This window comes from Hydractinia symbiolongicarpus, chromosome 9 (assembly GCF_029227915.1).
Source record: "Hydractinia symbiolongicarpus strain clone_291-10 chromosome 9, HSymV2.1, whole genome shotgun sequence".
Lineage (NCBI taxonomy): Eukaryota > Metazoa > Cnidaria > Hydrozoa > Anthoathecata > Hydractiniidae > Hydractinia > Hydractinia symbiolongicarpus.
Window position 1 is genome coordinate 24,499,297 of NC_079883.1, and position 13,657 is coordinate 24,512,953.

Below are 13,657 nucleotides of genomic sequence, written 5' to 3' on the forward strand. Positions count from 1 at the left end.
ATCGAAAAACTCCGATCAAAACTGTTATTGGTTTTAAAAGTAACTACCATATCGGAAAAAAAAGTCGGCGAAAAAGAAAAATCGTTGACAGAAATAATCGTTGCAGAAAATTTAGTCACTTTTCACCTAAAATCTGCCAACATGCTCAGTTTTGTCTGCTAATTTTTTGAAATTTCTGCAAGCATACACAACGGCACAACGTAATAAACAATGAGCCAAAATTTGCTATATTTTGTTGACTTATTTTTGCGGATAAGGTAACGATTTTATGACGGGGAATTATGTATTCGACAAATCCCTGATTATTTCAAGTTTCCTTAAAATTAGCACTAAACAATTGTCCAGGTTTTGCAATAACCCTCTCTTTCCACAGGTAAATCCTTTGACGTTGAAATACTTTGAGCCATAAAACATCTATTTTTGAAAAAAAGAATATATATTTTGGAATAAAGAGATGTTCTGGTGTCCTGGTGCATTTAAAGTTCCCATTTAAAGTACGAAAGTCTTTCAAACACAACAACCACTCAACTAGACAAACGCCAAATATATCAATCCTATTCTCATGCTGAACGCTAAGCGAAAAGGATAGATTCACATTTTTATAGTCTCTGGCATGACTCGGCCAGGGTTTGAATCCAAGACCTCCCGCACTGGAAGCGAACGCTCTATCACAAGGCTACCAGTCGTGAACCTAACTCAGCAATTACGTTTGCTATGCACGTCACAAAACTTAGAGATTTTCTGCAAGAAAAAAACCATACATACCACTGAAAAATAATTAAATACTAAAAACCTTACGAGCAGCATAATCACAAAAATAAATTAATACATTCCGTGACATCTGCCGCTGCGTTATCGTAATTCACGGTGTTATTTGGGTGTTCGCGAGAAAAAAACCGACATGTTACGCAAATGGTATTATATTTACATGTTGAACTGATTAAATCACATATTCGATACAAACAAAAAGGAGCTTAATCCTTCGTTCGTTCTCTATTTTAAGGAAGAGTTTCGTAATTCAAAAATACCTCCCGCGGTTTCCTCGCTTTGCAAACCTGCTGACCGACAAAAAGAGAGTTTTCTGTTGCTATTAGATAAGACCGACGTTGACTTTACATCGCAACAATGGTAGCAAAACAGTCAAATTAAAAATACGCAAATTCATGAAAAGTCACGAGATCTTGTCACATAATTTTGTAGAATTCTCAGCGGGAGGCACAAAAACAAACAACAAAATAAAAATAATTATGAAAAAGCATACCGAACAGAGATTTCTGAAAAAGATTTGAATTTACTAATGTGACACCTTGTATATTTGTTTATTTATTTTTTATTTCAAAATGGCACCAAAGTCATGATTTAAGTGAGTTTTAATTAATGTTTATATTATACGCTGATTGAAAAAAACCACAAGCAGGGCAAGTTTACACTACGCCAATAATTGTTTCTGTTGTTGTCGTTGTTGTTGTTATTAACAGCTGCGTGTTTCATGAGGCTCGAAAAAACTTTATTTTATCATTGCGGCTCGGCTATATTACTACCATCGTTGACTTTTTTGTCCATTTCAAGTTTTTCCAATTTCTTCCATAATTCTTCTCGCTCCTTCTCTTTCTTTTTCTCCCTAAAATACAAAAATAAATTTAGAGATAATTAAATACTATATTACGTCTTTTGTTGTCGTCTATTGTTTTAGAGTGCCTATCCCGTGCTTAAGACACATCAGCTAAGGCACTGACCTCAAAATTAAGTTACAAATAGGTAACATGTTGAGAAAGTAAAAATAGAACATACTTTTGTCTTTCTGCTTTATATGAAGATGTCAGTTCATCAAATAGTTTGCTGTTCATTTCCATAAACGACTTCAACACATTGTAAACTAAAGCCACGATCGTCCTAAAGCAACAAATGCATGGCATAACACATGGTAATACGAAGACTCACAGCTCTCACTCTTAGAGGATTTAACACAGAGATTTCAACATTAAAAACAAAGCTTTTTTTTATAAACACTGCCCATAGTTTTTGAAAGTCCATCTTCAATTTTTTAACAAAACCCATTGTGAACATATGCTTATTAATTCACAAATATGGAATAGAAATAACTTGTAATAAATACTATTGTAACATAGACACCAAGTAGAACTATTATTATTCAAAAATTACATCGAAGAAAATATTTACTGGTTTTCATTTGCTTTAAGACGCTCGGACGATCGACCACTTTTTCGTGTCCCTCTGAGCAAATTTTTATTTTCATAGGTTATTTTCTTATTTTGGACAATTTCTCATCTGCTCAGTGAAACAATTGGGTAGTTCCCCTGAAGGCCTCACTTAACGGATGTATATTGTATTTTCCTGAAAAAAAACCTGTAACGTAGAATCTCTGATAACTTTAAAACTTTTATTTAGATTCCTTTTAATTGATGATCTTAGATGACCTAAAATGTTTACTCAGGAACTTTAAAATCAAATTTTTAAAAATTGCAAACAGTGCGAATTTCTTTCTCTTTCATCCGTTCCGGACGCAAAAAAGCTTAAACATTGGATATGTCAAGAATTTAGCCTTGGCTTGAATTACAGGGCGTACAAATTAAAAGTTAGGAAGAATAATATGAGGTCAAAACTTACTGATTCCAGTGATCTTTTGATATTCGATATAAGCATGAAAACATGATGGGAAGGATTACATTTGAGTTTTCATCGATAAGACTCATAATATATTCGTTATTCCAAAAATATAATGCCCGTTCGGCCACCTATACATAAACAACAAAATGTTAATAGTAACTAACTTAAGGAAAGTTAAAATGTTCTTAGGGATTCCATCCTTATGGCTGGCTCTTTTTTCTCCTCTGACTGTAACTATGTTACACTACTGTCAGAGATACGTATAACTTGCTTGCCTGCCACACAAGCCAGTTAGTGGTCAGTAGATGTTACAAAATAGGCTGACAACACTACATTTAAAGTGCGCCATGGTGGTGATTTGGACCTGAAACCATACGATTACAAGCTGAATGCGCTACAATTATACAATGCTACCAATTAAGCTTTCCTGTTGATACTAAATTAATCAATGGCTGCTTATTTTAATGCATACTTGATTTTAATTTTTAGGTTATTAATACAATAGTAAATTTACTACATCTTTTGACGTAAACTGAATGACGAAAACAAATTAAAGTCAAACAATGTTACCTGAAAATGAGGACTTGAAACACATTTCGCTATCTTTTTGAATAGAGGCTCCATAACTTTCTGAAACTGTGATGCTTCAATGGCGTCCAAAATTTCTTCAACCTCGCCAAGAAACATAACCTAAGTAGAAAGGCAGCCTTCATTATCACTGATACACCCTTAATATCAGTACAGTAAAATCAAACAACAAAAGGTCCTAGGGCAATTCATAGTAGACCAGAAAAAATAAAAAAAAATATAAATAATAATAATAATTGAACCTCTTTTTGACTACTTGTTTTAGGCCAATACTTCAAAAGACCCATGATAACCTAAAAAAGTGAAGGTAAGCATGCATTAAAATAAACAGCTATTGACTGATTTAGTATCAATAGCAAAGCGAAATTGATATACCACATTGTTATATTTTCTTTAACTTTCCCACAAAAAAATTAAAGAACATCCCTTTTTTACACACAAAACAGATTGGTAGAGTATATCAAATAGATCAAACTAACAAATGTATAAACTGAGTGGAGCAACAGTACTTACAGGTTCGGTCAATGTGGAATCTTTTTCTAAGAATTGTACAACACAGTATGCCAGCTAAGAAAATATTAGTATACATCAAAATCTTTTCAAACACAATGCTACCCCCATCAGCAATGGAAATAAGAAAATCACTGTGTTTTGCAATTTAACATAACCAGTTAAAAGGAAAAAGCAAATGGGATAAAGAAAGCATCTTAGGGGTTTATATATTCAAAGTTTAGTTGTGTTGCTGGAATTATTCGGTTTTTTTTCAATGGAATTATTTCACGATTGTTATCAACTGTGTTGATAAGGCAATTGACACGATGTTTATTTTATTTATCCTTTAGCTTTAGTTGTACAGCTTGATGACATTATAAAAAATTAAGGTTTTTTTACATTTGTTGTTATTTGAAGCTAAAACAAGAAAATTACCAGTAATTCTATAAAAGTTTATTATTTTTTGTACTAATGGTAAAAAGCTTATTCTATAAAACATGTTGGGTTTTTTTATAAGGAAATGACAAGTTAATTTATTTTTATCATTTCGAAATGAAATAAGCTATAAAATTTATCCATTTTTAGAAAACTATTTCATGGTAAGAGTGACGTGCGGTAAGTTTTCACCCATTGAGCAGATTACATACTTTAAAAGAGTTCTTTGGGTAGGGGAGGCAATAACAGCAAACTTCTTTAATTATTCTTCAAAATTGATCTTCAAAAAAATCCATAAAAATTCTTCGCTACTCGCAACACAACGGGTAATTATAATATAGACCAGTTGGTAGCCCATGGATAAATCAATGAGGTCAATCATCCTTTATGCTTTGTTATTTGTCCTTGGCATGACTTTAAAATCTTAGAGACAAACAGTTTACCTGCCTTATTAATACAAAATACAAAGAGAAGTGGCACATAAAAATTAAACATTACCTGTGCATGATATAGAGATAGACATCTAACTTTATGCAGTGGTATAAGAACTTTTAATAAAAATTGTTTATGTTCGGCTTTTAATGGCAATGCAAAACCATTGATAATACTAAAAAAGGAGAATTGTCATGTGAAAAAGCATAAAAACAAATTTCTGTTCAAGATATATGTTGGCTACCAGAAAGATATCCTTAATTCATTTAATTTTTTGGCGGTCCACTTAAGATTAGAAATTAATAAATTTGTCAGACTGAAATGATAAAGCAAATTTGCACATGATCAAATATATTGCCTGTGTACATTTAAACATAATATGTGAATAATTCTCAAGCTCTTTTTCACTCACCTCCCTAATATTTCTAATAGCTCTCCAACACCATTGAAATGTTCAGTTTCATATATAAACCTAAATAAACCCAATTACAATAATCAACTTTAAAATGATTTAGAAAAAACTTTTTCAAAAGAGCCATGTCTTAGCATCCACATGCAAAAAAAGTGAAAATTTTATAAAGAATTTAAAGGGGTTTAGGCATCCTTCTGCACAATAAACATTTGCATCCAACTCATACAGAACTTTTTAAACATGTGTTTTGCTTAATACAGTTGTATATTGGACTTTATTTCTTTAATTCAGACCTTTGCGATTGCTTTTATTTTTTGGTTCCAACTTTTGAGAGCTAACTGATATGTCTTAAATTTACAAACAAATAATAAAGAATAAAGAATAAAGAATAAACAAATAAAGGAAAAAAAGCTTGTAAGCTTGTTTTTATCATAAAGAATTTTCTAGTGAATGTAATGTTAAAAGTATTTAGAGAATAAGAGGCCAGCTTTAAGTAGCATGCAACAAACAGCACTAGTTAAAATGGACGGGAGCAAAAAAAGTTTTTAATCTCTTTGAAAGTGGCCACTGTGTGTTGAAGAAAAGTACTTAACAGATAAATATCACTTTTGTAAAAGCTGAATAAAAAGTGTTAAAATTCTCATTCAAATCATTTAGGCGATTAAAACTTGTAAAAGTAAATTAAGATCTCTTAAACAATCAGTATGTCTGAAAGAATATTATGATTAACAGGTGTGAGCTTTTCTTAAAAAAATATGGGAACTTACTTTAAAAATATGTGATTTATCTGTTTTCTGATATACGCCCTAAGTCCAAGAAATTTGCCGTAAATACGATGTAGTACCGTCTTCAGGAATTCTCGTTCCCTTGGATCTTCACTATCAAATAATTCTAGTAACTAAAGCAAGAGCAAAGGAAAAATTTATAAAGTATCTATATTATAATACCTGTATACGTCTGTCTGTCTGTCTGTCTATCACGCAAAATGGTAGCTTAGCTGCGCAATAGCGAGAAGCACGCAATGCGGTATAAAAAGGACGGGCGAAACCGTGGATTTTCCACGGGCTAACGACTAGTATATATATATTATGGTAACTGCAGATGTTGTAGGCCTATATCCCAGTACCCCACATGACATAGGTCTCAAAGCTCTTAGAGAAAGGCTGGAATTGTGAGAATTTGAAGCTGTCCCAAGCGACGACTTAGCGAAAATGGCAGAGTTTGTTCTCTGGAACAATTTTTTTGAATTTAACTCGGAAAGGTTTCATCAGCTTTCTGGTACTGTTATAGGACTAAGTTTGCCCCCACCTTACGCGTGTATATTTATGGTTAAGGCTGAAACCCACTTTTTGAAAAGGAATTACTTAAACCCCTGCTTACGGGACATAGATGACATTTTTTTCATCTGAACCGGCAGTAGTGAAGAACTTGACGGGTTTTTGAATAATCGGTTTCACCCTAATCTTAAGTTTACCCACGAAAGGTCTTCGGACAGTATTAACTTCTTAGATGTTAACGTGAAACTTAAAAATGGATATTTTAAAACAGACTTGTATTGTAAAGATATTGACGGATATCAGTAATTACATTTCGATTCCTGTCATCCTTTCCATATGAAAACATTTTGTATTTATAGTTAGGCATTACGTATTAGATTATGTTCGGATGATAAGGTATGTGAGGAAAGAATGAGCGAATTATCTGAATGGTTTTTTAAACGAGGTTATCCTAGGGGAGTTGTAGAATCTCAGATCAGTAGGTGTGCTGCAGTAGGCCAGAATGAAACTCTGGAGGTTAAGAATGGAGCTAAAAAGGAGGATGGAGTTCCACTAGTGGTGACTTTCCATCCTTTGTTACCAATAAACTCTTACCTCTTCTTTATGCTGATCCAGCGGTTAAAAAAGTGTTCACCCCTAAGCTGTTTGTATCATTTCGCAGTGTAAGGAATATTCGTAGTCATCTTGTTAGAGCTTAAGCATATCCCTTGGAGAGACTGAGAAGGGTTAAACGTTGCGGATATTCACGGTGTAAAACCTGCAACAACATAATGGTTACGAATTCTTTTTCTGGCAGTAAAACAGGTGATATATTTTATATCAACCACTTATTTAATTGTTATTGGAATTGTATTGTTTATGTCATCACTTGTAGAATTTGTAAAATTCAATATGTGGTCAAACCACAGAGCGTTTTCGCTTCCGATGGAATAATTATAAGGCTCCGTAAAGCTTTCCAAGGAGAAAAGCATTCACAAGCGTATTTACATGCACATTATTTAAGGTAGAGTCATTCTGGTATTGAAACCGACGGTGAAATTACGTTAATCGATAAAACTGACGGAGCTTCGCTGTTGAGGAGAGAGCAGTTTTGAATGTACCAACTTAAGACTCTTCACCCGGACGAGCTTAACAAGGAGGAGGGTGTTTAATTTATGATAATTAAAAAAAAATTAAAAATTGTATAGTTATAGAGACAAGAAGTGTACATAAGAAAAGATATTTTGAAGAAGGCTTTACGCCGAAACGTCACACGTATACAAAATTGTTTAGACAGCAATATATCTCATGTGTAAATTACTGTTAAACATGATTTTAATAAAAACAATTTATAGAAACCTTCTTGAAAACTTGCCGTATCTGTTGATTTCTTAATGCGCATAATAAACACTTTGGTAAAATATGTGCAGATATTGCAAACAGACAAGTGGCAGGTAATGTGTATAATACAAACTCCACTTTTACTGATAATTTACTAGCTGGAAATAATTATGTCTAATCCTTTTTTCAAGGGTGTTTAATTAGGGTATTCCTTGTCCAGCCCAGGTTGGATTTTTGTCACAACCACAGCACACCCTGCCTCCTTTCCTGCACTCCCTTAGTCTGTTTTAGACATAATAAAAAAGGTGTGTTGTTTTTATCTCTTATTGCCTGCTTCCGCCTCCTCTTCTGCCAAGTTTGCCCCGAGGGTCTAGTCCATCGATTGCATTAGTACCCAAGCAATCCAACTACCCTAGTGATTTCTCATCTTGGATGTTAGCATGGAATAATTATATTTGGTGTCTCATCTTTTTCTCTCCTTATCGAGGTCTTGCACTATCAGTCCAACATGTGTGACTTTGACTCTCAGTTCACATTTACAACATGGTCAACTATGATAGTAACTTTGGGTATTAAACGGTTTGAACTCAGGTTTTTCATGAAATCATTTAGATGTTCATGGCCCGTGTACAGCAAGCAACCTGACCATCTAACTCTATTATCAACGCACTTAAATTCATGGCCAGTCCGGGAGGAAATTGCTAAAGAAATAAAACATGGCCACTGCTCAGTCCTCTGATTACATTATGCATCGATCACTTTAGGTTTAGTATTAAAAAAGGATGGTTCTTACAGGATAATATTAATGCTATTAACAAAGGCATATGTGAAAAAAGTTTTCAGTGTGATATTCCACTTCTGATGATGCCCTAAAACTAATATCTGGTTTGATGCTTACTGACTTCTTGGCCACACTTAACTTTGACATGTTAAACCAGCCTAATGGGGTTTACTAGGCTATTTTTGATGTGGTTATTATTTTGTTGACACTCACCTACCATTTGGAAGCTGTCTATTGCCTTTCTTGTTAAACTGTTTTGCAGATTTATGTTGTGTTTTCCTTAATGTGCTAGCTATTCTATTTTTGCTTAATTATTTAGAAGATTCTTTTATCTGTTAGAGGTCTGCGATAATTACATGGAATCCATTCAATTACTATGCATCGAATTAGATGTCACCATTGCTCAGGAAAAAATCTCAAGACCCTCACACATGTAACTTACCTGGGTGTCGAGATTGACTCTCATCATAAAATCATTCCTTTGCCAGTGACGAAGTATAGGCAACTAAAATAATAATCGGTCTGAAGTGCACTAAATAGGAATCGCTCTCCTTGATTGCCTCACTATCTTTTCCTGCCAAAGTGAAAAAGCATGGCAGGATGTTACTCCATAGGTTTATTTATCAGCCTCACTCAGTCATCATATTACATTGAGACATGGTGGATTTTTTACCCGGTGAAATAGCGTTTGTTTTATACTAAGTGACCAAGCAGTGGCACTCAGTTTTTCTACAAATGCCTCTGGAATGGGCTTTGGTGCAGTCTTTTGTGCTCCTTGGCCTGTTGCATATCATGTTGCATACAATGTTTCTATAATTCAGGTGTGGCGCTCAAGCACATCATGGCATATATGCGTGTCCTAAATGCACATTATTATTATGCTTTAACCTATTCAAGGACACCCGATGTTGCAACTGACTTTCTCTCTCAACTACAGGTTTGTCGCTTCAAACAATACCTTCAGCCTTCAGTCACAATACTTTCAATCCCAAGCTTTTAGCACCCACATGTGGCTGGTCTTGCCTCATATCAGCATTTTGTTATGGTTAGTCCCTTGGCCATTAAACAAGGGCACAAAGCGTGACAAACTTCTTAATCCAATTGCTCTTCAACCGATTCAACAATTTATCATTTAGGGATACAGTGTGTTAGCTAGAAATTCTTACTTGAGGCCGCTATGCCTCAATTGGGAGTTTCCTGAGGATCTTCATGGTGGCATCCATAGGGAAAATTTAAAATTCCATGTTCTGAGATAGAAATAGATATTGATAGAAATCTTGTAAAGTATCTATCCCAAAAGAGTGAATAGTGTAGTTTTGGTGTTTCCTGGCATTTATCAACATTAGAAATTTCAAATTATACATGCTCTTTAAGAACATTGTAGCTTTTTCAAAATCTTTCTTTGGGAAGAAGTAAGCTACTTTCGATTGGGAAGAGGCAGTTTACCAGCCTATATTTACGCTAGCTAACACCCTGGGATATAGACATTTCTACAAATAATTATGCCATGTTCAAGCATATCTGGCTGTCCAAGATAGATCCATTCTGTTTTAGTTGTCAGAATATGATTGGTGCAACTAACAGCACAGTTTACCTGGTACAGTGTATAAGGCGTTTCTTAGCTATTCATCCATGCCGTGAGTGGCCACTATATACTTAACAGAACTTTAAATTTCTGACGGATCAGGTGTCAGAACACTTAACCTATCAACACTTCATTTCATTATAATTATGTTGAGTTTGGGGGAATTTAGGGGGCGTGGGGCGTGTGGTGTATTTTAGAATCATGCTTGTGCTCTAAGTAATATTTTGCTAGTTTTTGTTGACAGTTTGTTTTACATGTTGATTGACAGTTAGTTTCTTTGATCCTTCTTGACCATACTACATTTATGAAACTGACATAGACAAAATTTTTGTCGTCTTTTTTACCTCTGTAGCAAATTATATATGATGCATACATATCAAGATCCCTTTTTTAGAAGGTGAAGACAAGTACAGGTATGCTGTTGCAATCACTCACCTGCAACACAAATTTTTGGTCAATATACTTTTTGGCTATCGTTGGTTGGAACTCTGGTGATTCCAATACACGTAAGAAGAACTCAAAAACCAGCTAAACAAAAAATTATGCATTTTTTTAAAACATTTGAAAGTAATAAGAATGTTAAATTTAAAAAATAAATAAATACTTGAAGATGAGGCCAGGACGCCTCTAATGTTGGCTCATCCTCTTCTGGATCAAAGTCTGGATTATCTGAGGGCGGAAGTGTCCGAAAACAGTTATTCGCAACCTTAAAGAAAGTACAAAAACAATAAAATGAATAAAGTTATCCCGCAGTCTTTTATACTAGGTAGATTAAACATATTTTACATATTCAGATTTTTGCCAATGATATAGAATGTAAAAATAATGTACAGAAATCTGAGAAGTAAATTATGGAAAAATGTTTACCAGGTCTCCTCTCTTATCCTGAATAGAATGAAAACTGTTCCTGCAGAGGTATTTTTAGAATATTTTAGAATAGTAACTGTTCAAAAAAATGTTTAAGTTGTCAATAAAGTTTAGCTTACCATTCGAACTATTTCTGGATATACTGGTTCCGTCAGCACACCTCTTTCAGACGTGATGTAGTCAACTAATTCGTTTAGGGTTCCACGTTTTACTTCTTTCCCCCTTAAATCACTAACAGGGTCCATGAAGTCGAACACATTACAACATTGTTGTAATTTTTTAATAAACAACTCTTGTCTTTCTTGCTGTGCAGCATCTAAAACAGCAGGGCAATGTTGTATCACAATGAAACAAAATCCCTAATCCTGAATTAGAGGATAGAGCAAAGGAAAAGCTAATATTTGAGTTGGGCGAGTCTAAAAATAACTCAGGAGTCTAATTCTTTCAAAATTGCGAGTTTGTTTTGAGATTTAAGGAATGTTACAAAACCTATTTTACATTGTCTAAATGTATCATGATTTTAGTTCTAGTATAAAAAAATATTTGACTCAGAAAATAGATTTTTATATTGCTTTGGTGTAATGTTTATATTTTTTGTGAAATACAGGTTTCTATGTTTTGGCTACTCTTAATTCTAAAGCGAAAACAGCAAAGCGAAGCGTAAAATATATGACAATCGGTTTGACTTGAGCTTCTTTAATAGTTAAATGCTTTGTGCATTACCAGGCCATTTTGTAAGATTTTAGGCAGGTGTGCGGTAGATCACACGCCTCATACATTCTGCGCGTGCGATGCGTGTGCTATCAAAAAAAAACTTTACAAAAACATTTCCTTTACCCCTGTACACCACACAGGGGCTGCTGTTTTAGCGTAAGGAACAAACAAAGTGCAAGTTCCAACAATGTACGGCAAGGAATTTCAACCCATATACGAAGAAGTCGTAAGCAGACTCGTTAATTAAACTTTCTTATTACTTGTGGGGCAAACAGATATTTAAATTAAATTAAATTACGGAAAGTCGAACGGCCGCTAATAATAATATTTAATAAACCTTATGTTCGATGAATCAAAAAAATTATTATCAATTAAAATTATTAAGTTTTTTTTTCTTATTAGTTATATTATTTCAACTTAAATAATGCTGAATTTCTTTTAAATTCTCTAAAAGGCGACCTTACAAAAATTAAAATATTGTTGCATTTTTTTTATAAAATCAATTAAAATATTAGGAAAAATAAAAATAAATCAAAACAACCTTTTACTGTTAAAATCTCTCACCTGGTATTTTGTTACCACATTTGTACCGTTTATAACGCGAACGCAGCTGTCTTCGCATTTCATTTTAATCGAGAAGTATTCTCCGTTTTATACCTCGCATAAACTTTACACCAAATATAGTTCACCAAAACCTTTCCATCTTTTTCCTCTGTTTTCCAACCAAGAATATCTGATTTACCCCAACTTTCAAAAGTTTTTAATTCAACTTTATTTCCTTTCGTTCTTTTTTCAGACATTTTTTAAAAAAAAATTATAGCGCTGATATAATCTCCACATTAACCCAAACTGAACAAACAAAATAAAATATCGACGATCCCATCATTAACTCAATGTTTTCATTGGTTCGCAAAATTTGAAAGGAAAAAGAAACAAATTCTTCAAAAGATAGCGGCCACACACTAGGTCGTTAGCGACCTATATCTGTTCTGCATAATACCCCTTGGTTGGCAAAAAGAAAGAATGAAAGCAAATGGTAGCAATTAAATTCACATTATCAACATTTGGTAAAGACTGCCTACGTGCGATCTATTGTGAGTTCAGTAAAAGACTGATCGTTTATTTTTAGAGTTCAGTAAAAGAATGATCGTTTATTTTTAAGGTTTATTTAATAAATTTTCTTTGTTCTAAATACAATAATTTTTAATTACAGCAACGTTTTGCGCGTGCGATGAATCGCACGCCTAAACAAATCTGCACGTGTGTGGGGGCGTGCGAAATGGCCTGACAATTTTTTACCTTGGTTGTTTTTTGGCTTCCTTTTTACGCAAGTAAATTTAAACTTTTGACGCAATTTAAAATGAACTTGCATGACTAAACTAGGTAAGTCTCAGCTCAATTTAGAGTCAAGGACTCACATTAGATTTCAAGCCCTGCAGTCCCTTAAAAAGTTTCACCAGAGTTGCTACATAAGTATGAAAATCATTTTTTATACAAAGCATCCATTATTTAGTTACAGGACGTTTCTACATGCCTAATTTTTTTTAAGAGACACATAAATAAATTTTAAAAATAAAGAACCAACCTTTTAGTAACGCTAATGGCTGTATTTCTACATTCGGTTTGTTACGAAATCGTGAAGAGCCCTGTTGTTTTTTCTGGCCTTTAACTATTTTCTTTACAGAAGATTTCCTAGTAAATGGATCAACAGCTCCACCAGCATCCTTGTTGGCTCCAGGTGCTGGAGGTGGACCATGGGCTGGCATGTTGATATTTATTTGCCTAAACAGTAAAAACATTGTGTTGTACCTAATTCTGTAAAACATGAACATGTGAGTTGCCTTGATTTAAAGTCAGGACATCAAAACAAATTATAACAAACTTCCATGATGTTTTGTAGCTGCATCAGAGTTCAGTATATGACTCTTGGAAACATGGGAACATCAGTTCAAAACTTGTTGTTTTTTTTTGTCATACCCAGAAAAAGGTTTGGTGATTAAAAATACATGCAAGCATACCTGTTGTATAGTTTTTAGACCCTTTTTCTTCTAATACCATAATACGACCAGTTATTATTCGTTCCGCAAATTATAATTGTGTACTTATGCATATATTATACTCTAAAA

General features: G+C 33.8%; 1 protein-coding gene across 1 annotated transcript; it reads right to left on the minus strand.

Annotated features, from left to right (window-relative positions):
• Nucleotides 1–904: 904 nt before the first annotated feature.
• On the minus strand, nt 905–13,657 carry LOC130658010 (serine/threonine-protein phosphatase 2A 56 kDa regulatory subunit epsilon isoform-like). Its single transcript, XM_057461032.1, has 14 exons — nt 13,550–13,657; nt 13,117–13,313; nt 10,937–11,133; nt 10,555–10,656; nt 10,386–10,478; nt 5,755–5,885; nt 4,988–5,047; nt 4,642–4,750; nt 3,730–3,783; nt 3,459–3,509; nt 3,199–3,318; nt 2,629–2,756; nt 1,792–1,893; nt 905–1,621 (listed from the first exon to the last, which is right to left on the minus strand). The coding sequence occupies exons 2-14, from the start codon at nt 13,295–13,297 to the stop codon at nt 1,516–1,518; spliced, it is 1,434 nt and encodes a 477-aa protein (XP_057317015.1). The 5' UTR covers nt 13,298–13,313; nt 13,550–13,657; the 3' UTR covers nt 905–1,515.

What these genes read in the sequence shown, in the direction of transcription:
- LOC130658010 (XM_057461032.1), bottom strand. Translation starts at nt 13,297, where the DNA reads ATGCCAGCCCATGGTCCACCTCCAGCACCTGGAGCCAACAAGGATGCT. An exon ending in ACCAAAAATTTGTGTTGCAG is followed by an intron (nt 5,886 to 10,385) that starts GTGAGTGATTGC and finishes CTCTTGCTTTAG; the next exon opens with TTACTAGAATTATTTGATAG. An exon ending in CTATTAGAAATATTAGGGAG is followed by an intron (nt 4,751 to 4,987) that starts GTGAGTGAAAAA and finishes CTCCTTTTTTAG; the next exon opens with TATTATCAATGGTTTTGCAT.